General features: G+C 33.5%; 1 protein-coding gene, 1 long non-coding RNA gene and 1 pseudogene across 2 annotated transcripts; all 3 read right to left on the bottom strand.

The window, feature by feature from the left end:
• Positions 1-10,498: 10,498 nt before the first annotated feature.
• On the bottom strand, positions 10,499-16,477 carry LOC115991390 (annotated as a pseudogene).
• A 5,799-nt stretch (positions 16,478-22,276) lies between these two features.
• LOC115991389 (glutathione S-transferase L3-like) lies at positions 22,277-23,619 on the bottom strand. Its single transcript, XM_031115089.1, has 6 exons — positions 23,599-23,619; positions 23,347-23,449; positions 23,182-23,261; positions 22,823-22,930; positions 22,480-22,560; positions 22,277-22,364 (listed from the first exon to the last, which is right to left on the bottom strand). The coding sequence occupies exons 1-6, from the start codon at positions 23,617-23,619 to the stop codon at positions 22,353-22,355; spliced, it is 405 nt and encodes a 134-aa protein (XP_030970949.1). The 3' UTR covers positions 22,277-22,352.
• Positions 23,620-23,626: 7 nt separating this feature from the next.
• On the bottom strand, positions 23,627-24,109 carry LOC115988526. The gene is made up of 3 exons (XR_004091562.1): positions 24,019-24,109; positions 23,726-23,812; positions 23,627-23,638 (listed from the first exon to the last, which is right to left on the bottom strand). It is a non-coding gene; the product is annotated as an uncharacterized LOC115988526 (long non-coding RNA).
• Between the last annotated feature and the right edge of the window lie 1,971 nt (positions 24,110-26,080).

Raw genomic sequence — 26,080 nt, 5'->3', positions numbered from 1 at the left:
ATGAATGCAATCAAACATGCAACTCAACCAAGGATCCAAACAACATTTTGACCTCTCAAAACATCTCTCAACGAAAAAATGATAAGCATTTTGATCCCAAAACACACACACACACTAAACAAATCTAACCAATTTTATATTTCAAAAACAAGTTAAGATAGTTTAGTGAGCATATATTAACACGTGTAAACCTTGTGACGGCCAAATCACATTGTACCTACACATGTATCAAAATTAGCAAAGAGTATTGCGTGTTGTGTGTTAAAATATCTCAAGATTGCATAAGTGTCTACATGTTATGATGATTTGAGATATGAGAAAATCACTTTAACTCACACACAATCATAACTATTTGATGGGAACTATCACTTTCAAGGTACATCCTATAACTCCCACATCTCCTAGAAGACACGCTTGTAATCATATTTAAAGCATTTTTATTCTTTTTGCTTTTTATTTTCTTTGCATATTTTTCATTATAAGCAAATCATGTATGGGCATATAAGAGATAGAAAAGAAATACTCAATGATGTTAAGCTTTTGACATTGCACTTTTGCTATGCCGAAGCATACAGATGTCATTGATATTGCACTTTTGCTATGTCGAAGCATACAAATGTCATTTCATGATTGACGGACAACAGTGGTGAGATGGTTATTTATGCCTTTCTCTTAGGATTTTCTAGTTCTTCCTGTCAAAAAGAGTGATACAAGTGTTAAGTACAAGAGATTGCTTAATTTTACTCATCACAAACACAAGCCACAAAACTCACTTGCTTAGTTATGCATAGAGATGCTCATCTAAGTTACAAAAGATACAAAGTTTAGAAAACTTTGTTTCAATGGCCATCCAAGGTACACAAGTACCAATGTACACAAAACACACTGTTTTTGTATTTTTCAATTTTTTTTAAATTTTTATATGAAAAACAGAATAAATCAAAACTGAAAAGAAACAACCAAAAACACATTTAACAAAAACAAAGCAAAGCATAAAACTAGACTGACTCAAAATAATAAAGCAAAACACACAAGTAATGCAAACAAAAACAAGAAGATGAGAGAGAAAAAAGTGATAGAATCACTTGAAACCCTTTTTCCTTCCACACCTTTAAAGAACCTTTCCGTTTAGCGAACCCTTAATCCGGTGGTGAGGGGGAAGAATTGAAACCGTTCAAGTTCAAAAGGAACATGAGGGTTTTGAGAAGATCTCCAAGGGGAGCAAAAGGGGATGGAAGTTGATTCTGATCTCCCGATGCGATCATGTTATTGCTCTTTTGAGTGACTAACCACTTGTAGCAATTTGGTCGAGTATGTCCAGCTGCTCCATAGCGATGACAGAAATGCTGCTTTTTCTGTTTTGACTTTTGAGAGTTTCCCTTCTTAGCCCTAGGGTTTTTTGCTTCTTTCTTATCCTACTTAGGGGGTGCTCCTAAGATAGATTTACCCTTGTCTATGTTCTCATTAACTAAGTCATTTTTAACAACATTGTTATCAGTTTCAATATGATTAGCAGGAGAAACAAAAACAGTAGTACTAGTAGAAGTAATACTAGGAGAAGAGAAATTATACCCTAAACCTGTTCAATCAGAAGCAGACTTCTAAAGACTGAGCATCTCATCAAGCTTTGCACTTGAAGTCCTCTTCAATTGAGCTCTAACTTGAAATATCTCTGCTTCAAGTTTCTTGGTCTTCTCAGTCAAGAAATTATTCTCAAACCTCAGTGCTCTAATTGTCTGATTGGATTCATCAAACTTTATGGAAAGCTCTTCTCGTTCCAGCTCTACATCACTAAGCTTCTTGGTGGTCAACCTATACATCTTATGCTTCTCTGAGACCTTGTATAGCTTTGCATAGGCTGTGTGGATGTCATCTTGTTCATCCATCTTCTTAAACTTGGACTCCACCAATTCGTCTTCTTCATCCACATCTTTAACAATCCCCTCGGTTGGATTGACAGTGGCAGTGAAGGCATTTAGGATTCCGTCATCCTTATTGTCAAAATCATCTTCAGGCTCGGTGTCGCTCAAAGTAGCAACAAGTGTCTTACTCTTCCCAATGGTCTTAAGATATGTGGGGCACTCTTGTTTCATGTAACCAAAGTCTTGACACCCAAAGCACTTTGGTCCTGAGGGAACAGTGTACTGATCGCCATCCCTAGCATCCTTCTTCCCTTTGTATTGACTTTTGAATTGAAAGGAACTAGATTGTTTACGGTCCTTGTCGAAGCCCTTCCCATTTGCATTCTTCATGAATTTCTTGAATTGCCTAGTGATGTAGGACTTCATCTTAGAATCTTCATCGTCTGAAAACTCATCCGTGTCATTGCTCTTGGCCTTCAGTGCCATGCTCTTGCTCTTGGTTGATTTCCTGATCCTTGTCAAACCTAACTCATAGGTCTGCAGATTTCCAACCAGCTCAGTTAAAGGAATTTTGTCGATGTCCTTTAATTCCTCAATAGTAGTGATTTTGGCATTGAATCTCTCGGTTAGAGATCTGAGCACCTCTCTCACAATCTTGGGTTCAGGAATAGTCTCCCCAAGATTGAAAGCTGAGTTCACTATGTCCTTGCGCTTGGCATAGAACTCATCGAATGACTCATCCTCCTCCATCTTGATCTCTTCAAAGCTGGTAATGAGCCTTTAAAGCTTTGAATCTTAGACAGCCTTGGTTCCCTCGTAGATTGTCTGGAGAATGGTCCATGCTTCCTTTGTAGTTTCAGTAGAGGATATCTTCTTGAACTCCTCATTCGTGACTGTATTGAATAGAGCATTCAATACCCTGCTATTAAAGTTTGCCTCCTTGATTTTAGCATCATCCTAGTCGGCTGGCACTTCTGTAGGCTTGGTCCAACCTATCTCCACAGCTTGCCACACTTTTTCATCTAATGACTGCAAGAAAGCTCTCATGCGTACTTTCCAGTATGCATAGTTAGTGCCATTAAACAAAGGAGGTATAATAAATGACTGTCCTCTATCCATGACAACATGAGTCAATGGATCACACAACAAAGATTAAAACTTAATCAGAGTATGCTTGCTTTGATACCACTTGATAGGCCAAAAACGAATCTACCCTTTGTGATAAATTAATTGATTAATTAGTCAAGTTTGTTAATTAATCAAAGTACGTGGTAGCACAAACAAATCACCAATTAAACTAAATATGCAGCGGAAATTAGATTGACATGGTGATTTGTTTACGAATGGGGAAAATCTACACGGCAAAAACCACATCGGATGATTTTAAGGTCACCACTCCCGAGAATCCACTATTATCAAAACAAACGGTTACAAGTAAAGGAATCACAGTATCTTATACCAACCTACAGTTGAACCCTTACCTCAATACCCAATTGGACTTGTTCTGTAGTGACAATCTCTCCTTGTAATGCACGGCTCCCAGTACGCGACTTCAATTACCAATTAGAAAAGGTTGTTGGCTGCAAATTTCTTCAAATCATGAAATTTCTTGGTCACAAAACCCTATGGTATACAAATACAGCAACTTTTTCAAGAACTAGGGCAAAACTAGGTTTCCAGTCACACTTCTTCACTCTTGTGAAATTTGCTCTTGTGCTATTGTGTGTCACCTTTTACGACCCTTAAAATAATCCTTATATATATTTAGGGTTGTGAGAAAAGAAAGCCCAAACATATATTCACGGATTGGATGAAAAATAGTTCGGAAAAGCTGAGTTTCATAAACCTCGACAAATACCTATTTGTCGAGCTACTGTCAAGCCACGAGTTGGAACAGCTCTTCAAGTCTCAATAGATGCTAGCTGTCGAGTTTTAATGAACAACACTTTTCACACTTGAATCTTGGACAGACTTGCATGACTTTAATACTTGAACTTGAAACCTTATTTCTTGAAGCATTAAACACATCCTAAATCTACCCAATTACAAGTAAAGTACGTTTTGTCAAAAGATTAGCCAATTACATAAAATAGTGACATATATTCCTAACACTTTAATCACATATGTCCTAACACCATAGCATAACATTTGTAATCTAGCATGAATTTCCACTTCCTCTATGTCTGACTTACCAAAATAAAAACCTCCTCTATATCTATGTGTTTTGTGCTGAATGATTGTAAAGCTTCCTTATAAGTAAAAAAATTTATTTATTTATTTTTGTTGTCAATAGTAAAAGAAATATTTATATGGAACATATCTAAATTGGCATTACTAAACTGTAGGGTGATTCTTTTAGGGTTGCCTGTCATTTTATGTAAGTTATATTGCAGGGCGATTGTTTTTAAGAGATTTTATTTTATATATGCATGATTTTACCTTAGTTTTATAGCCTTGAAGAAATTATTATACCTTTTAGCTTTATAACATTGTATTTCAAATAAATAAATAAAACATTGTATTTCTTTTTAGATGGAAAAGAAAAAATTGAGGCAAACGGACTTACATGTGGGAAAAAACATGGTTCACACTTCCAAGCTCTTTTAGCTTTAGGAATCTCTTACCAAATACGGTTCTCTTATTTTATTTTATTTTTTTTTATGAAGTTATTAACTTATTATTTATGTTTAAATTTTTAAATTTCTTTTTATTTATTATTGTACTTTTACTTGTTAGAATGAGATTTCATCTCAACACATTTTTTGAGATTTTGAGAAGAATCACTACAAAAAAAGAGGGATATAGCCGTGTTTGAAAAACACAGTTATAGACAATAAAAACGCAGCTATAGCCTATAGTAGCGTTTTTATAGCCGCATTTCCAAACATGGCCTATACTGTACGGCTATAGTCCCCTGCGGGGACCTAGAGCTACGTTTCTAAAAACGTGGCTCTAGATCGTTGTATAGCTGCATTTTTTTTAGCCCTATAACCGCGTTTTTCCACACCCTTAGCTTCGGGACCTATAGTTGCGTTTTGTAGAAAATGCGGCTATAGGCCCAGTTTGGGCTGCATTTTAAACGTAGTTATAGTTTGAGGACTGATAGCTGCATTTTATAGAAAACACGGCTATACAACAATCTAGAGCCGCGTTTCTAGAAACGCAGCTCTAGGTCTTGGCCTAAGGCTGCATTTGAAACACAGCCCAAACCGAGCTTATAGCCGCGCTTTAAACAAAACGCAGCTATAGGTCTCGCATCTATAGGGTGTGTAAAAACATGGCTATAGGGTGTCCGAAACACAGCTATGGAGCTGCGTTTTCAAAAACACGGCTAGATACCCCAACATTGGGTTTTCCTGTAGCCACGTTTTCAAAAATGCAGCTATAGGGTTTTTTTTTTTTTTTTTTTTTTCTTCCTCAACACATTACTGCCCAAAACAAGACTTGTAATTCTTGCCAACACTCAGTTGCAACCAATTGGAACCAACAAAACAAATTGCATAAACAAATAATTACCAAAATATTAATTACATAAACAAAATAATTACATAAACAAAACAAGTTCATTGCCAAAAGAATAATTACATAAACAAATAATTACATATAAAATACAAGTTTTGAACAACAGATTTTTACATCACAAAATGCATATCCCTCAACGAATTTCCAGCAAGCATCATGGTATAGCCAATTACCTGTGACAATGAGAACACCGGAAATAAGCTAACATTTTAAGCTAAAACAAACAGACTCTAAACAAATAACCAAGTATTTTGCTCAGTCAGTCTATTTTAACAAGGTCAACATCCCTTAAATTTTTAGAGTCATTATCATCTATGAACTTGTTAACATGGTCTTTTTGCTGTAAATCCATTTAAAAGCATAGCATCTTAAAACAAGACTGAGAGTGAGACATAGTTCACTAGCTGCACTTTTAAAGGTTTAAATCTTTCCAAACTCTATACAGTATCATAGATTCCACTCTCTTCAAATTCATATATATACATACATTTACATAATCCATATTCAATGCCATTTTATAAATATAACAACAAATGTTATAATTTCTTAGATGGAAAGCTACCTTCCAGTAAGGTCCCTTCATATTCAAGCTCACTAGTCATCAAATTTCAATTCTTTCAAGTTTCAACAATAAAATGCGAACAATACTCCATGTCGAGTATACCATGTTCTAATTAACCACATTGCTATTATTATTCTTCCTTTAAAAAAAAATTAAATTAATAATGGAGTGGTTGACATTTAGCAAGTGTAAAAAGGCATGGTTGACATTTTCTAATTTGATTTTATGTCTTATAATACATCTACTTCCCTACTTCTTGCTTCATAATTTGATTTTTTGTTTTTAATTTTTTCCCAATATAGTTGTATATGTTATAATGAATAGTTGTATTTGTTTTACCAGAGGATTCACAGTTTCATTCCCATGGAGAGTCCCCATCAGGCACTGCCACCCTGAATATATTAAAGGCATCGTATTAATATCACATAACAATGCATTGCAAAAAGTAGTGTTTTGCTAGATACACCTTCAATTTGGTACCTGAGACATTGACAAATCAGGTACACCTTGGATAAGTTGGGCAAACATTGCATTCATGTACCAACAAAATACACATACCCATGCCCACAGCCAGCAGGTTAGTGACTAAAACGCCTGCTCGGATTGCAATCACACACGGTAATATCTAGACTAATTACAATCAAAATTGAAAACCACAGGGCATCTTTTACAATAAAAAGCAATGACAGATCTTAACTCAATTTTTCCCAAAAACAGAAAGTTCCAACACACATTGATCATATCTAACAACATTATTATAACGATACTTTTGTTTAAGGTCGTTTTGTGACCATTATAGTATCGCATTTTGATAAATTAGTGGTCAGACTCTATTTCTTATGGGTAATTGAGTCTATAATTTATGTGAATGGGTCGATTATTGGCCACTGCCATTGTATTGTCTCCTAGGCAAACAGACAATTAAGGAGTGGTTGTGTTATTTCATGAAGGACTTGAAAAAGTTAGAGATAATAACTACAAATTTTTGTTTTCAATTCTTGATCAACCCAAATTTCATTTGGGTATGTACCCATGGAACTTTGCAAATAGTAAATGGACATATCCTGGCACTAACTCATGCAACACAACAAAAAATAAAATACAGTCAAACAACTTGCCCTGCATGTGAAGATGACTTACAAGTATTGCAGATTTAAAAGCTGACCAAGTTGTGGAACCAGTTGACCAGAAAGATTTGCAGTAGCCAATTCACAATAAGCAAATCAAGCTATTAAATTCTTAACTTGTATATAGAAAAAGAGATGGAACATAAGTAACATACAAATCAACTTTGAGAGAACTATAAATCAGCACAATGTAAGAGAAAGATAGTAGAAGGAAAAGAGAAACAGAGGAGAAGAAACAATAATGAAGATGATGGGGGAATGATCAAATATTTGAAGGATTTATAAGTAAAATAATGTTATGGAAAAGAGGATGTTGATCAATACACAAAATGTGAATTGACCTACTCCTAAAGGACTAAAATCCCAATCTCAGAAGACCTAAAAAGTCACAAAAAGAAGATGAAAGGATGCTGCCTAAAACAGTCAACCACTCATATCAAGATTGGAAAAAAAATTACTTAATTACACAAATAGGCCTTTCAACACCATCGGAAAATTACTTAATTACACAAATAGACTTTGGACACCATTCATGTAGTTGACTGTAAATAAAAGAGGAAAAAAAGAGAGCCTCTACAATAAAAGAACAAAAGGAAGAAAAAGAAAAAGAAAAAAAGATAGCAACCCCTTTGATACGAGAGTTGTCGGTTCTTAAAGTTGGAAACTTTATAATAAAGTGAAAGTAATACAAAGACTAAGACTAAGCAAGCCTATCACTATGATTAAATTGTCAAACTATGATTATTTATTTATTTATTTTTATGAATAGGAAGAAGTTGACTCAAACTTATACAAGCATTTGATTGATAGGCTATCACTTTTAATGAACATGAATGATGGTGGGTTTGAAAAAAAAAAAAAAAAAAAACCCTTTAAGTATTAGAATAGTAGCAACTAGCAGTATGAAAAGTGCCCTAACCATCTTCCAAAGATTCTAAGCATAGTATCAAATCAACACAAATAATCAAACCAAATGACATTTAAATAATAAATAGTAAGATTTCAAATAGTTTCATCCCAACTTAGTTGAGAAATAAAATAGAATAGTAGAAGTATTATAACTATCTGTTGCCCCCTGCCATCTTTTGAATTTCTAAGTAGTAGTATCACTTTATTTGTAAGATATTAAATAATTTTATCCCAACTTAGATGTAAGATATCAAATAGTTCTATTTTATATTAGAGAAAGGGGAAAATGAGTAATTAACAAAAAGATTTAATAGGGTCGGGTTGGGTTAGTCAAATTTGTAAATGTCTTGAGGAACTCGACTCAACTTGTAACCAAGAAAAAAAAAATGGCAACCCAACCCAACTCATCAATCCTTAAAAACCGACTAAACCCATCGAGTTGGGTCAGGTTGCGGTAGCTACAGCAGATTGGTGGATTGACACCCCTAGTCTCAGTGGTAGAGTTAGAGGGTTTTTGCTTTTAGGTTGAACTATGGTATTGATAAACTAGCTAAGAAAAAATAAAACATACACGTGTGATGTGTATATGAGATTAAAGAGAAGTCATCATCTTCCTAAGTGTTCCCTCTCTCTCTCTCTCTCTCTCTCTCTCTCTCTCTCTCTCTCTCTCTCTCTCTCTCTCTCTCTCTCTCTCTCTCTCTCTCTCTCGTGAACATAATCTTCCTAAACTTGCAGATTTGGTCCTCTCCCTCATGTTTCAAACTAGTGCACTATCTTTTAAAATGCTTCTGTTTAGTTCCTATACTTTTAAGGTCCTCGATGTTAATTATTGGATGGAGAAGATAGACATGGCAAATAATTGAGTTGCTGCAGAGCTTCGCTCAAATGATTTCATATTCCATAAACACACGTACACGTAACTGACTCCTTACACAAACACGTATACAAAGTGCTTGTAGACCCACCTACCCATCCACACACACATATAGAAACAGTGAAACACTCCCACCCACCCATCAATTCACACTCATTCATGCTGAGTACACAACCTAAAGTTATTTCTACAAAACCAAAAGTACTCTGAATTTTGGGGTTAACAATTTAACAAAAATTAGATAATGACACACCCCCACCAACCAAAAGCAAAATTTAAATAAACTTTAGACAAAAATTGGAGCTCATTCCAAAATTTTCAAAAATTCATAAAAAAAACCTTCTTTGGAATTTTCGATACTATGTAATGATTTGCTTTTGACACTAGGTATTGACTATTGACTCTCGGTAATGATTTGGTTTTGTTATTTGTCGACAATTGATCATAATGAGTAATGACTTGAATGTGAATCTTTATTGGGTGAAACTTCTTGCTCAATCAAACTTCAATCAAACCTCATTCATCCTTAAATTGGTTAAAGAGAAACTTCGCCTGACTTCTATGATCTAACTGGACACTTCTCTTGAGCAAACCTTCTCACTTGATACTTTGTTAAAGTTTTTCCATCAGATAATTGATGATAAAGACTTTTTAAAAACAAATATAAAAGTATAGTGACTAAAAAGTCTAAAATAAAACCTTTTAAAGGATAAAATTCATGGGGGTAATTGGATAAATGTTTTGAGGATCAAATATACAATTTAACGTTCACAATGTAGTACGTGGATAAATGTATAGTGACTAACGTTCACAATGTTTTGAGATGAGATGCCATCCAAACACCTTGATAATTCATGAGTGCATTTGATTGTTGCTAGAAACCATAGAGGCAAACATCAAATCTTCAAGTAGCCTTGAAATATCTAAGAGATTGGAATTTGATGTTGGCAATTGACTTGCATAACCTAGATGTCAAGAGCAGGGAGCTCGAATACAAATCTCTTACTCATTCGGTAGATCTTGTAAGTAGTATTGTATCACAACTATTTTCATAGTGGATTCAATTTTAGAACATGGTCTAATGGAGTTTTTCCTATGCAGGTTTTATTTTCGTCAATATATTGGTTGTTAGTGTGCATTTGTTGTGGGTGATTGCAGGTTTATGGTTGTGTTCATGTTATCCATTAAATCAGTTAATTAACTACTTGAACCATATAGTTAAAGAATTTGATAAAATTAGTATTAAGTTGTGCTAGGGATCTGCGTAGCCTTTTTCAAGGTGTAAGCACACACAAATGCATATATTTAAAAATGAGGGTTTTTACTATTTCACATATCTTTTTTTACATACATTTTTACGTGTTAAAATGTAAACATTTTTGTATCAATTATGGATATATGTGTGTAAAATAGTAGATATAAACGAACATGTTTCCTAAACATAAACAATATTTTTTAAGGACTGTTCTGAACCAAATGACTTATATTTATTTAAACAATCCATACATGCTGATCAGACGCTGTCTATATCTTCAACTAGTACGTATACACGTAAGACATGATATACTAAGAAATATTACAATAAGGCAGAAAGCCACTTATTTCTTCAACAACAACAACAACAACAACCAAAAAAAAAAAAAACAGCCACTTATTTCACTATTAACGCCCAAATGAATTGTGCTGGTATGTTCAGTGCTTAGCCTGAGGAAGAAAATTAGATTAAAGAGTGGTTAGCAAAAAACACACTTGCAGAAAGTAAAAGTAGAAAAGCTTTAACAAAATCAAATTCATAATTCCAAGACTAAATGGTTAGTACCAAAAAGAGGGAACTGTATAATTCAACGATCACTTTGGGATCCGTCTTTGTTGGCTTGTAAGCATCAATCTTGTTCACCTCCTGCAAAAGGGTTAACAAGAACAATTACCATTCAAGAACCAAGAACTCTGATACATTAGGAACTCATGCCTCCTTCAGAGCCAAGTTTGAAGTTAAGAGAATATAAAAATATATAAATGGGAGACATAATTAGCTAGTAACTAAATGGGAGACATAATTAATTTATAAGTTGTAAATCTTAGACTACTAGAACGCGCAATTGCCACTAAACATCATGCGTTTTAATTTACCTCGATCCACTTAGCAAGTTTAGGCCTTGCTGCAGTGATCTCATAATTCCAAACTCCTGAAAGGAAGGTTTGGAATTTTTCAACAAACGGGATGTAAGTTATGTCCACCTGAAGATCACATAGTTTCACTCATAAATTAAAGGAGGATTTGTAGAAAATATCGTTTAATAATCATATTACTGTAGAGCATAGCAGGTAAAATAAATTTTGAATCTTTAATATGTTTAAAGAGAATGTACCAAAGGTCAATATATAAACTATGAAAGATAAAAATCATAGTTGAGAATTCAACTTACCAAACTGAACTCATGGCCAAGGAAGAAAGGCCCATCATTAAATTTATGAAGAGCATTCTCTAGGTGGTCAAAAGCAGGACCTGATGCAAGTTTAAGGTTTTAGAGAGCCTGGCTTCTATACAAAATGGTGTAAAGACTCAAGAGGCATCTAATTTTAATTCTTACCAGCTTCTTTGACTGTATCTCCTTTGAATGACGCGAACATTATCTTGTTGAAGGTATCACTGTAGGTTATCAATTCTTCAGCAAACTCTTTTTTAGCAGGATCCTACAGTCATATCATAACTTTAGTCAAATTCCAAGAGAGGTACAGAGCTTTATGAAGGGCACAATGAATTATGCAACTCTTACATTAGGGTGAAGAGAAGGCCCTTCAAAGTTGCTGTCTACATATTTAATCTAATCAAGGCTCTCCCCAATGACTTTGCCATTGTGTTCCAATGAGGGCACCTGATAATATATATATATATATATATATATTTTTTTTTTTTTAAAAAAAATTGATGATCAATCAAGAAATTCAAACAGCTCAAGACATATTCGTTTAAGAATATCACCTTGTTTACATGGTAGACTTTCTCTTTGTACCAGGCAAGCCTGTTCTGAATGTTAATTGGAACTAACTTAGTCTTGTCTTGTAATCCCTGTAACTCAAAATATTCATCAACTTAAATATAAAGTCAAAAAAAAAAAAAAACCAGGAAAAGGAAAAGGACAGAAGATCCAAGAAGGGCTAAAGGGTTTGTCTTTTAATTAAAACTAGCATCAGACCCATGTGATGCATGCGAATATATAAATATTATGTAATGGGGTGTAATATATAAAGAGCAACAATTACTTTAAATTTTATCTATTTTTAAAAAATATTTATTTCTACAAGTATTTTTTTTTATCTTTTTATCACTACAAATATATAATTTTTTTTTTTTTTTAAGATGAACCATATTCTTCTAGCTTCTATTGTAGTGTGTTATATTTGCCTAATATACAGGTAAACTTTATACGTTTCAAATTTATTATTCAAATTTCTCATCTCTTAAGGAATAAGAAGATTATCATAATAATAAAAACTCATCACAAAATTACAATTTTATCTTATCCAAAATTTAAATGAAATCAAAAGAATAAAAGATAGACTTTATAATAATTTATTACTCAAACAATTAATTTGTAAGCATATTCAAATTCATAGTCATGTAAATTGTGTTTTGGTAGAATCTCAAATTCCTATTTTCAAAAAAAACTAAGTATTAACCCAAAGCAAAATTCAACCAAAGCTTAAAAAAAGGAGAGAGAAGACTTTGTGATGGGAAATTTATAAAATAAAAAATAAATAAAAAACTATCAACTTTAATTAGAGTTATAAGAAAAATAAAAAATCCAAAGAAAGTAGAGATAGAATGAGAGGCATAGAGATCGAGAGAAAGACAGAGAAAGAGAGAGTAATCACAGTTTTTTGTAGAAAAAATATGGATTGAATAAGAGAAATAATATCAAATTTATACAAAATAAAAAGGGGAGAAGAATAGTCAAAATATAAGAAAGATAATCATATTAAGGAAGTGTAACGGTAAAGTAGAGAGTAGAGGGGAGATAAAGAGGCAAAGAAGGAGATGAAAAGTTGGAGGAAGTATAACAGTAAATGTGGACTAATAGGGAGAAGAAGAGGTTTTTTTTTTTTTTTTTTAGAATAGAGAGAATAAAAGTGTTAGGATCATATTTTCTATGTAATTGGCTAATCCTTTAACAAAACACATTTTACTTGTAATTGGATAGATCTAAGTTGGGTTTAATGTATCAAGAAGTATGTTGTTCAAACATATCAAGTGATATCATTAAAGACATGAAGGTTGATTCAAGAAACAAGTGAAGAAAAATTATTTCATTAAGTCTCGACATAAGCTCAACAAATGCTGCTATCGAAGATTAATGGAAAGCTCGACACAAGCTCAATCTATCAAGATCTACGATTTCAAATTTTCCATATCTGAAATTCGGCCCATGATGAATTGAATGATTGAAGTTTCTCTTCTTACAACCCTAGTCATATATAAGGCTTATTTTAAAAGTCATCATATACGAAAACAGAGACCTAGAACTTATATACTCTGTAAGAAGCTACTGGGTTTTGTGCGCCTTAGGGTTTTGTAACCAAGTACTTCCTAATCTTCATCATTTGTGAAGTGAAAAACTTTGCACCCAACAACAATCATTCAAGTTGCTGGAGTTAGTCACGTATGAAGATCCGTGCAAAGGAGTTAGTCACATATTGGAGATTTGTGCAACAAAAGAAATAAGGCTACTACAATATGAAGTTCAATTGGGTATTGAAGCAAAGGTTCAACTATAAGTTGGTATGTTGGGATAGGCCAGGGTAGTGGCAAGATTCCTCATACTTGTAACTGCTTAATTATTGATTAGTGGACTCTTAGGAGTGGTTACCTTAAATTCACCCAGTGGAGTTTTTGCCTTACAAGAGGTTTTCCCCATTTGTCAACAAATCACCGTGTCAATTTAATTTCCACTTTATTTAGTTTATTTGGTGATTTGTTGGTGCCTCCATGATTTGCATGTAATTTGACCTAATTAATCAACTTGGGTAATTGAATTAATTAATTGGGATCAATCTATCTTAACCCAACAAAAAGTTTAAAAAGATAAAATAAGAGGTAAAAAATAAGTGGATAATGTGTCTGCTGGTGTGGCTCAACAAAAATATAGCAACAATAAATGTTACGCTTCAGCTTTTGGATATAATATAGATTAGAAGCTAAAAAAGCAATATCAAACAACTTAAGTTGAAGTCTAGAAGAAAATTAAGAAATGAAAAAAAGAGGATAAAAAGTGATTAAAATAACATTATAGTTTCTAAGTATGGTTGTACACAGTGCGGTGCGGCCGATTTTTGGGGGCTATTTTGCACCACACTTGTTCCCTACATGTCTAACCGCACCTCAACTGTGGAGGGAGGAAACCGGCCTGCACAAGGTGTGGTACACCATGCGGGTTCGGTGCAGTTAGTTTAATTATTCCTCAATTTTCTTAGGAACCAAACACAATAAAGTTAACACCCCAAACCACATCTTAATCATTAAAATACCCCAAATATTCCCAAAATAAATATATTAAAAAAAAACGAAACAAAAAATTCACTATCTTTCTGTCAACTATCCCATTTCAAATCACAAAAAAAAAAACAAAACACTACTCATAATAGATTTAAAAATAAAAAATAAAAAATAAAAAATAAAAATAGAATGCAGATACAAATTTGGTAGAAAGCATAGTAGGAATTGAGCATCAAAACCTTCTCTAAAATCTTTGAGAGAGCTACATGGTGGCCTTGGAGTAGGGGCGGAGCTACATGCTAAGGTGGCCCCCCCAAAATTTTTGAAATTTTTTTTTACTATATAGAAATATTTAATATTTTAATAATTAGCCCTCAAAAATGGGACTTGGCCCCCCTAACTATTTGAGTTGGTCCAATAATGTTCTTAAAAAAAATTGTCCAATTTGTCTAGTAGTTATAGAGAGTGTATTGTTTCTCAAATTCATTTTTTATGGTAAAATGTGTTCTCGTAATTTTTAAAGTTTTAGATCATTTATGTCTTTGAACACTTTATTAAATAATTGAAATTTTTTTACTCACAACGGTAGACAATTTGGTAACTTATATTGAAAATGAAAATTGTAAGGATTTCACTATGGAAGATGATGAAAGATTAATTTAATTCTATGAAACATTTAGTTTTAAGGATTCATTATGAAATATACTAATTTTTTTAGTGTGTATAGATACATGTGTTTGTGTATGTGTATAAAAATTTGTATAAACTAATAAATTAGCAACACAAATCGGCCCTCCCAAACAAAAATTTCCGGCTCCGTCCCTGCCTTGGAGAATAATGGCTTCAAGGGATGGAGGTAGAGATAAAGGAAGAGGTGAAGCCAGAGGCGGAGAGGGAGAGGGAGGGAGAGAGGGGAGACAGGTTCTCACACAAGACTTGAGAGAAAGGAAGGGGGAGAAGCAGATGTGAGAGAAAGTGTGAGAACTGAAAATTTTAACCTAAACTTAAAGTCTTAATAAACAAATTAAAACAACGTTGTTTTAATTTTTTTTTTCAAAAAATATCTGATACTAAAAACGACATAGTTTTGGACCTAATATTAATTTTAATATTGGGTTCAAAACGGTGTCGTTTAATATCAAATTTTTAAACTTATAAAGTTGCTATACGAATCATTTTAACGTATATTATTATTAACTTAGACCTAGCTTCTTCTTCCTTCAAGTTTCACGCCTTCACCTGCCTCTCTATCCAACTGGTACACTAATTCCCCTCTCTCTCTCTCTCTCAGAGGAAATCGCCTCTCTCTCTCTCTGTATTTTTCTTATACTAAAACACACACACATATATAAATATATCAGTGCAGTGCGGTTCTCGTCAGTGTGCAAAACTCACCACCGCTTACCGCACCAGCCGGCGTTGGTACTCGGAAAACTCTGCAGACCACCACGCCTAAAACCTGCAATTGAGCCATGAGTCGGGTGGATTGGTGCAGTGGGAGGCGGTTTTGTCAGTATCGAGTGTTGGCTAAACAGGCCTATTCTTGAGGATCCACACACGCTGTAAATGTGGGCATGTATAAGCGATGTACAACCTTCAAAAAAAAAATAGTCCGAGTTCATTTTAGCATACAAGGTATAAAAAAGTCCTAAAAAAAGGACGTAAAGACTAAAGACAGCGAATATCGGAAAAACAAAAACAAAAAAAACAAAAAAAAACAAAAACAGAATGTAGGCCCAAAAAATAATAAGAAGAAAAGAAAATATCATTGCTAATTAAACACCTGTACATGTGCTCAGTGTGACATTGGCACATCAGCTGAATTTAGTTAAATTGTAAAATATTGTTTTGAATACACGATGACTGTGTGCGACAGACATTAAAAAAAAAAAAAAAATTTAGGGACTGAAGACTGAAGAGTGAACCTTGTGGTTCCATCGCATCCAAAGGTGTGGGAAGATGCTCATTCATGGTCCTGCACAACACATAACAATGTTAGTAAACAATCTTATTCATACCACAAAATTCAGAGAACCCCAAATGAAAAACAACCAGAAAAGGACAGTTGAAAAAATGGAGAATTCTTGGTGATTTCAAATTCCAAGACACTTATTACACAGCTGCCATTGATGATGTATATTTTGTTGTTCAGAGAGTTCCGTGGAGGTTTCAGTTTTATAGTACGTCTTTCTAATCTGATGCTGCATGTTATCTATGTTCACCGAGCTACCCTTTCTATAGGACTTCACTGATAGGAGTATAGGACTTTTCTAACTGTGATTCAGTGAATTCGCGAGCAGTGACGAACATGAAAAGAGAAATAATCATCTCAATGTGGGAATTGAGGGCAGATTAAGGTTATAGACAACATGCTGCTAACCCCGCAACTCGAACATTTTCCTTCCTAAACCCCCCAAGCACTTTGTGTATGGGAATATCTCAATTCAGCTACAATGTCTTTGGCATTTAAACTAGCTTGTAACTCATGCATATGCATGAATATACTTAAAATATATACATTAAAATGCATAGTATAATTCTTACTTATATAATTTAAATATTATTGATAGTCATTCTTATAATTTTTTTTTAAATCTTTAAAAAGTCTTATAAGAATATTATTAGATAGAAAATGTAAATTTCCTATATTTAAAAAAAAAAATTATGTTCATTAATTCTAAACTTTTTGGTTTTTGTATGGTACTTTACTTTCAAAAAATCAAGTATTGGGTTAATTTTTTTTTTCACTTTTTTTTTCTTTTGTAAATTTTATATTATTAAGTGGATTATAAATATTTAAGATAGTAATTAGTATTTAAATAATGGACTGTGGAGTGATTATCTTTATCCTTTTTTTTTTTCTTTTTATATGTTGTAAGATAGTAATTAGTATTTAGAATGAGGACTGTGAAGTGATTTATCTTTATCTTTTTCTTTTTATATGGTACTTTACTTTTAAGAAATCAAGTATTGGGTAAATTTTTTTTTCTTTTGTAATTTTTTTTCATTTATTCATTTCTAGCAACTATATTTTTCAAATTTTCAACCACTATATTTTTTTAAATCTCCCAAGGTTATCATTTTTGGTAACATTTTAATTTGAAATTTAGCAAATCTATATAATTTGGAATGAAATTATTTGTTACTTTTTCCCTACAAAATTCATTAATTTTTTTGCCTAGTTTTATTTTTTAGGTTATGATTATTATTCATTAACTTATCATTATCCCTTTCTAATTTTTCTTTTAAAAAACCTATCAAATTTTAATTTAAAGGATTATTATTATTTTGATTGTTAAGTTCATGGATTAAACAAAAATAATTTTGTTTGAAAAAAATGATAATGATGAGTTTGAGTTTGAGATTGAGTTTAAGTTGGACTTGTTAGAGAGATAGAGTTTCATTACTTATTAAGTTTGAACTAAACAAAAATAATTTTATTTAAATAAAACGATAATTTTATTTAAATATTGTGCTGACATGGAAAATTGTGAGAGTTTCAAAGGTTTCGGTTATATATATATATATATATTAACATAATTCATTTGAAATTATGTGATTAAAACTACATATAAATTATTTTTTTCATTAGCTACCTAGTAAGCTTTCTTGTGCCACGTGATTTCCTCTATACAAAAGAGGAAGCAACTATTAGTATATATAATTTTGGGTAAAATACGTATTTGGTCTCTGTCCTTTATATCATATTTTAATTTGGTTCCTAACCTTTCGATTATATCAATTTGGTCTCTAACATTTTAGTGAAGTGTTAATCTAGTCCCTAATCGATTTTTTATTTTGGTCATTTGTCATGTCAACAATTTCAATCTAAGAGATAACGACAGTGACTAAATTGACACAGCACTGAAAAGTTAAGGACCAAATTGAAATATAGTGTAAATTATAGGAACCAAATACATAATTTACCCTATAATTTTTAATAAATACATATTATAACAATTCTTTTTTGGTAAAAAGAAAATGCATAGGGGGAAGGGGCAATCCCTCGCACCCAGGGCAACTAGAAGAAGATAAACACCTACGCATTCACTAGTGAGGGGCACTCAAATTCAAGACCACAGTCTTGTTAACCCAAATCCCTTAACGACTAGGCCCCACCTACCACGTTGACCATAGCATAAGAGCATCAGCAGTGGGGCTTGTATATGCCAAATGTTAGGAACATTTGACATTTAAGCCCCAAAACTACTCAACAATGGGAAGGCTATATGCAATATGCCAATGCCAAATTTGGGATTTAGCTACAGTACCATCTCAAATGTAAGATGGTACTGTAGTTGAATGGTATAAAAAATAATAATTTTTTAATACTCTCAAACCGTTTTAAAACCCGGCAATTTCTCTCTCCTCTCTCATTTTTTCTCTTTCTTTTCTCTCTCTTCCTTCTCTGTTTCTCATCCCCTCTCTCTCTCTCGCCATTTTGAAGCTTCTCTCTTGGAGCTCACGCCGAATCACCAAGCCAGATCGGAGCTCATGCCTGATTGGATTTATAGATCGGCGTGGTGGCGAGGCTGGTGGCGCGGCTACGATGGGCGTGGTGGTTGGAAGTCAGCGCGGTGGAGATCGGCGTGGAGACCGATGTGGAGCTCGGCATAGAGACCGATGTGGAGCTCGGCATAGAGATCGGCGTTTGGTGGTGTTGACATGGTGGCTGGTTTCTGGGTTTGGTGGCCGGCGTTTGGTTGGTTGAGTTGCTATGGGTTTGCTGGGTTTGGGTCGGATTTGGGTGGCGTTTGGGTGGTGTTTTGGTTGGCGTTGGGTGGTTGGATTTAGGTCCGGTGGTTGTGATTTTTTCCGATGGGTTGGGGGATTTGTTCCGATGGGTTTGATGGTGGGTTTCGGTGTTTGCTGGGTTTGTTTAGGCAGAGGGTGGGTCTCCACCTTTTTCCTTCTCTGGCAACTCTTTCTCTCTTTCATTTTTCCTTCTCCGCGTGAGTCAACAAAATCAACTTCCTTCAAGCTTCCCAGCGGTGAATCCACTTCCTTCGAGCTTCGACGGTGGTGGGTCTGATTTTTGACCATGGGTTGCTGTGTTTTTTTTTTTTTTTTTTTTTTTTTTTTTTTTTTGTGTGGTGTTGATGGGCGGAGAGGGTGGTGGTGGTGGTGTTGACTGTTTTTTGACCGTGGTTGCAAGGTTTGCTTTTGACTGTTTGGTGTGTGAGACAAAAATATTGTGGGTTTTTTTGTTTCTGTTTTGGTTTGGGTGTTAGGGGAAATTCTTGATATAAACGAAAATTTGTGTGAATTACTATGAAAGTTGATTGATTTAGATTTGAGGATCGGCGGGTTTGGAGTTTTGGGTTAATCTATGGGTTTGATTTTGATTTTAATTTTGTTAATCTATGGGTTTCTGGGTTTGGATGGCCATGAGTTTGTGGCTGGTGTTTCTGGGGTTTCAAGAAAACGAATAGCTTGGGTATGTTCTTCGTGGTGGTGGTAGCAGCAGTTGGTTGCAGAGGTTATTTGGGTATTGGGTTTTTGTTTTTATTTGGGTTTTAGGATATATTATTTTATTGTGTAAAAATATTATTTTAATGAGTAGGATAGGAAAATAAAAGTTGGGATGTTGGGTATATTGAAAAATAGTATGGTATAAGTAATAAAGTAGCTTTTTGGGATGGTAAAATAAGATAGGATTTGAGATCCGGATGTGGATGCTCTAACATTTATAATCTAGCATGTATTTCCACATCCTCTATGTCTGACTTGCCAAAAGAAAAACCTTCTCTATATCTGTGTGTTTTGTGCTGAATGATAGTAAAGCCTCCTTATAAGTAAAATATATATTTTTTTTTTTATTGTCAATAGTAAAAGAATATTTATATGGAACAAATCTAAATAGTCATTACTAAACTGCAGGGTGATTCTTTTTGGGTTGTCTGTCAGTTTATGTAAGTTATACTGCAGGGTGATTCTTTTTACGGGATTTTATTTTATATATGATTTTAGCTTAGTTTTATGGCCTCGAAGAAATTATTATACCTTAAAAAAAATGATAGCTTTAAAACATTGTATTTCAAATAAATAAATAAAACATTGTATTTCAAATTTTTAGATGGAAAAGAAAAAAATTGAGGCAAACGGACTTATATGTGGGCAAAAATATGGTTCACACTTCACAGCTCTTTTAGCTTTAGGGATCTCTTACCAAATACGGTTCTCTTATTATTATTATTTTTTTTATGAAGTTATTAACTTATTTATTTATGTACAAATTTTTAAAATTTTTTTTATCTATTATTGTACTTTTACTTATTAGAATGAGATTTCATCTCAACACACTTTTTGAGATTTTGAGAAGAATTGCTCTTTGGAGAGCATACTACAATGCAAGTTGTGAGATTTATCTTATAAATGGAATTCTTATTAATGAGTCAACACACACACAAAAGGTCTTAAAGCACCTTTATATAAAGAAAACTCATCCTTTGAACACTCCAATAGTACTTCAGTTAATTGACGTAAGCGACCATTTTTGCCCTCAAGAAGATGATAAAGAAACTCTTAGTTCTAATTCTAAAGTACCATATTTTAATAAAATCAGTGGTTTGATGTATCTTGTCAATTGCACAAGATCTAACATTACCTTCTTGATCAACTTACTAGCAATGTATTGTTCAGTATCAATGGTGAGATTTTCAAATATTAACTCAATAAAAATTATTAGATGGTGTAATATACTTGAAGTTACATTCATTGAGTGTGTGAGAATATTTGTAGTGTTGGAAAATTTTAGTATCAAAAAGTTTCTATCGTAATTGTGAATTTCCATGTATTTTAATTTCATTACAATTGTAATTTCATCAAATCATTGAGGTTCGAGCTCAAAAGAAAGACTTCAAGTGCTACAGAAGGAATCTTAATTAACTGAGATACAATGTGTAAGGAGAAATTTTGAGCAAGACCGTCATATTTGAAAATTAGTTACACAAAACATTTCACCTAAAATTCACCCGAAACTTGGTTGAGCGAGTTTGCCTAGGAATTTCAATTTTGATTTTCCCAATTATTTTTTTAGCCAACCAACCCTTATTTGTGACTTGTATAAGAGCGAAAAATAATCTCTAAATTGACTTGCAATTGAGAGGAGATTTCATCCAAACGCCTTGATAATTCATGAGTGCATTTGATTGTTGCTAGAAACCAAAGAGGCAAATCATCAAATCTTCAAGTAGCCTTGAAATATCTAAGAGATTGGGATTTGATGTTGGTAATTGACTTGCATAACCTAGATGTCAAGAGCGGAGAGCTCGAATACAAATATCTTACTCATTCGGGAGATCTTGTAAGTAGTATTTTACCACAACTATTTTCATAGCAGATTCGATTTTAGAACATGGTCTATAAGGGTTTTTTCTTTTCGTTAATATATTGCTTGTTAGTGTGCATTTATTGTGGGTGATTGCGGGTTTATGGTTGTATTCACATTATCCATGAAATCAGTTAATCAACTACTCGAACCATGGTTAAAGAATTTGATAAAATTAGTAATAAGTTGTGCTAGGGATCTACATAAGCCTTCTTCAGGTGTAAGCACACACACAAATGCATATATTTAAACAAGGGCGTTTTAATTCTCACACATTTACCATTTCACATACACTTTTATGTGTTAAAATGTAGACATTCTTGTATCAATTATGGCTATATGTGTGTAAAACAGTAGACGTAAACAAATATGTTTCCTAAACATAAACAATATTTTTTTTTAAGGACTGTTCTGAACCGAATGACTTATATTTATTTAACCAATCCATACATGCTGATCAGACGCTGCCTATATCTTCAACTAGTACGTACACACGTAAGACATGATATACTAAGAAACATTACAATAAGGCAGAAAGCCACTTATTTCTTCAACAAAAGAAAAATAAAAAATAAAAGACAGCCACTTATTTCTTCAACAAAAGAAAAATAAAAAATAAAAGACAGCCACTTATTTCACTAATTAACGTCCAATGGAACTGTGCTGGTATGTTCAGTGCTTAGCCTGAGGAAGAAAATTAGATTAAAGAGTGGTTAGCAAAAAACACACTTGCAGAAAGTATGAGTAAAAAAGCTTCAACGAAATCAAATTCATAATTCCATGACTAAATGGTTAGTACCAAAAAGCGGGCACTGAATAATTCAACAATCACTTTGGGATCCGTCTTTGTTGGCTTATAAGCATCAATCTTGTTCACCTCCTGTACAAGGGTTAACAAGAACAATTACCATTCAAGAACCAAGAACTCTGATACATTAGGAACTCATGCCTCCTTCAGAGCCATGTTTAAAGTCAAGAGAATATAAAAATATATAGCATTTGCATGTATGCTCCACCGTAAAGATTAATGACTAAAATGAATTAGCTAGTAGCTAAATCGGGGAGAATAAATTTACAAGTTGCAAATCTTAGACTACTAGAACTCGCAATTGCCACTAAACATCATATGTGTTTTAATTCACCTCGATCCACTTAGTAAGTTTAGGCCTTCCTGCAGTGATGTCATAATTCCACACTCCTGAAAGGAAGGCTTGGAATTTTTCAACAAACGGGATGTAAGCTATGTCCACCTGATGATCACAAAGTTTCACTCATAAATCAAAGGAGGAATTGTAGAAAATATCGTTTAATAATCATATAACTGGTTTCCACTTCCCATATTTATATATAACTATATATAATCATTGTCTAGAGCATAGGTAAAATAAAATTTGAATCTTTAATATGTTTAAAGAGAATGTACCAAGGTCAATATATACACAAAAGGCACACAACACACCACCAACGAAAGATCAAAGTCATAGTTGAGAATTCAACTTACCAAACTGAGCTCATGGCCAAGGAAGAAAGGCCCATCATTAAATTTATGGAGAGCATTCTCTAGGTGGTCAAAAGCAGGGCCTGATGCAAGTTTAAGGTTTTAGTGAGCCTGGCTTCTATACAAAATGGTGTAAAGACTCAATAGGCAGCAAGTTTTAAGTCTTACCAGCTTCTTTGACAGTGTCTCCTTTGAATGATGTGAACACTATCTTGTTGAAGGTATCACTGTAGGTTAACAGTTCTTCAGCAAACTCCTTTTTAGCAGAATCCTACAGTCATGTCATAACTTTAGAGTCAAGCAAATTCCAAGAGAGGTACAGAGATTTTATGAAGGGCACAATGAATTATGCAAATCTTACATTGGGTTGAAGAGAAGGTCCTTCAAAGTTGCTCTCTACATATTTAATCAAATCAAGGCTCTCCCCAATGACTTTGCCATTGTTTTCCAATGAGGGTACCTGATAATATTAAAAAAATTGATAATCAATCAAGAAATTCAAGCAGCTCAATGAAGTATGCAATAGATAGGCATTTAAAAGTATCACCTTGTTTTCATGGTAGACTTTCTCTTTGTACCAAGCAGGCCTGTTTTGAAGGTCAATTGGAACTAATTTAATCTTGTCATGTAATCCCTGCAACTCAAATATTCATCAACTTAGTAAGTAAAAAGAAAAAATCCCAAGAAAGGAAAAGGACAGATGATCCCAGAAGGGCTAAAGGGTCTGTCTTTTAATTGAAATTAGAAGCTAGAAAATCAGAATTGAACATCTAAGTTGAAGTCTATAAACAAATTAATTAAGAAATGAGAACAAAGAGGACAAAAAGTGATGAAAATAACCTTGTAGTTCCTGAGGATCCACACACGCTGTGCAAACGGGCATGTATAAGAGACGTACAACCTTCAAAAAATGGTCCAAGTTCAATTTGGCATACAAGGTGAAGGCAAAAATAAAAGGATTTTATTAATGTGTACCCTAAGGACACACAATAATAAACTAATTTTGAAAAAAGTTTATCGGAAATTGAAAAAAATCCTAATAAAACTTTTCTAAAAATAAATTTGCTAAGGACACACATTACCCAAAATAAAATCCTAAACAAAGGACATAATAAAATTAAAGAAAGTACCACCGTGCACTCTTGGTGCGCTAGTCACTCCACCAATATAAATACTTGTGGAGTGTGGGGGGCAAGGGTCAGGGTTCAAGTCTCCAGTACACATATACACTTAGATTAGCCTAAAATAGAAATTATATCTTGTAAAATAAAAAATAAAGAAAGTGATATCGGACAAAAACAAAAACACTAAAGATGGTAAAGATAGTGAATATCCGACAAATAAAATATTTAAAAAAAAAAAAAAAAAAAGCATTGGTGTGTACTATATGTGCTACGTCAACTGAAATCATGATTTAATTGTTAAATTGTGAAATCGCGATTTCACTTTTTCATAATTATGACTGAAATAACTTTTGAAAATAAATAAGAAAATTTTTAGTTACTTCTGAAATATAGATAAATGTTACTCTTCTCTCATATTCATAGTATATCCCTACTATAAATTTAATGAGTAAACCCAAACATAAAAAAAAGGGAGCACTGTTATTTGGGTTGTGAGAATACTTAAGAATTACTCAAACAAACGTTAACAACGACAAAAAAGGGAGAGAAGAGTGAACCTTGTAATTCCATCAAAGAGAGGAGGTTGTTCAGAAGTGGCATCCAAAGGTGTGGGAAGATGCTCGTTCACGATCCTGCACAACCCACGTAACAACATAAGTAAAAACAATCTTACCCTTTACCACAAAATTCAGAGAACCTTAAATGAACAACAAGAAGAAGTCAACAACAACAACAACAAAACAGTAGAGAAAATGGAAAATTCTTGGTGATTTTAGGGTGTGTTTGGATAGAACTTATTTTGCTGAAACTGAAAACTGAAAACACTGTAGTAAAATAATTTTTAAATATGTGAATAGTGCTGTGAGACCCATTTTTAATGAAAAAATTGATAAAAAATGAAATTTGTGGGTCCGTGAACAGTGCACATGTGCACTGTTCACTACAGAAAGTCAACATTTGCGGTTACTGTTCAATGAATAGTAACCGCAATACTCCAAAACGGGTGAAAAGCTAAAAAAAAAAATAAAAAAGAAAAAAGAAAAAGAAAAAGAAAGAAGAACAAAAACGCATAACAAAACGCAACGCAGCTTATAAGTGAACCCAAACACACACTTAAAGTCCAAGACACTTACGCAGCTGCCATTGATGATGTTTTTTTTGTTGTTGTTGTTTGGAGAGTTCTGAGGTTTTAGTTTATAGTCTTTCTAATCTGATGCTGAATGTGATTTATGGTTCCCCGATCTACCATATTTATAGGAGTTTTCTCACCGTGATTCTATGAAGTCGCGAGCAGTGACGAACTCCAAATGTGACTGCCACGTGGGAACGAAGACAAAGGGAAAAAATTGCCAAACAGACTATTCTTGGGAAAAAATTAGACGCGTGACACATGTTCAAAGTTATTTAGTAAGTTAGACTGTTTTTAAAAGTCGAGTTTGGCAAACTCGACTTTGGACTGGAAAACAGACACTATAGTGGCGTTTTTTTAGTGGCTATAGCAGCGTTTATAGAAAACGCCACTATAGGGAACCTATAGTGGCGTTTCTAACAAACGCCACTAAAAAAAAACGTCACTAAAAAAAAACGTCACTATTGTGTCTTTATTCCAGCCCAAAGTCGAGTTTGCCAAACTCGACTTTCAAAAACAGTCTAACTAACTAAATAAGTTTGAACGCGTGCTGTCCAGCTAAAATTTTCCAGAATTTTCACTTTTTGGCAAATTTTGCCAAGACAGAGTTAATCATATAGATGCTGGAATTTTGGGCAGGTTCATGATA

Source organism: Quercus lobata, chromosome 5 (genome assembly GCF_001633185.2).
Source record: "Quercus lobata isolate SW786 chromosome 5, ValleyOak3.0 Primary Assembly, whole genome shotgun sequence".
Classification (NCBI taxonomy): Eukaryota; Viridiplantae; Streptophyta; class Magnoliopsida; order Fagales; family Fagaceae; genus Quercus; species Quercus lobata.
Note: the sequence above shows the minus strand (reverse complement) of the source record. Positions and strands in the feature narration are given on the sequence as shown.

Bases quoted from the DNA above. Each gene is read 5' to 3' on its own strand.
- LOC115991389 (XM_031115089.1), bottom strand. From the start codon at position 23,619: ATGGCAAAGTCATTGGGGAGA. The intron at 23,450-23,598 runs GCCTTGATTTGA...ACATGACTGTAG, and splicing joins TGGCAAAGTCATTGGGGAGA to GATTCTGCTAAAAAGGAGTT. The intron at 22,561-22,822 runs GTGAATTAAAAC...ACCCTTGTACAG, and splicing joins AACTTACTAAGTGGATCGAG to GAGGTGAACAAGATTGATGC.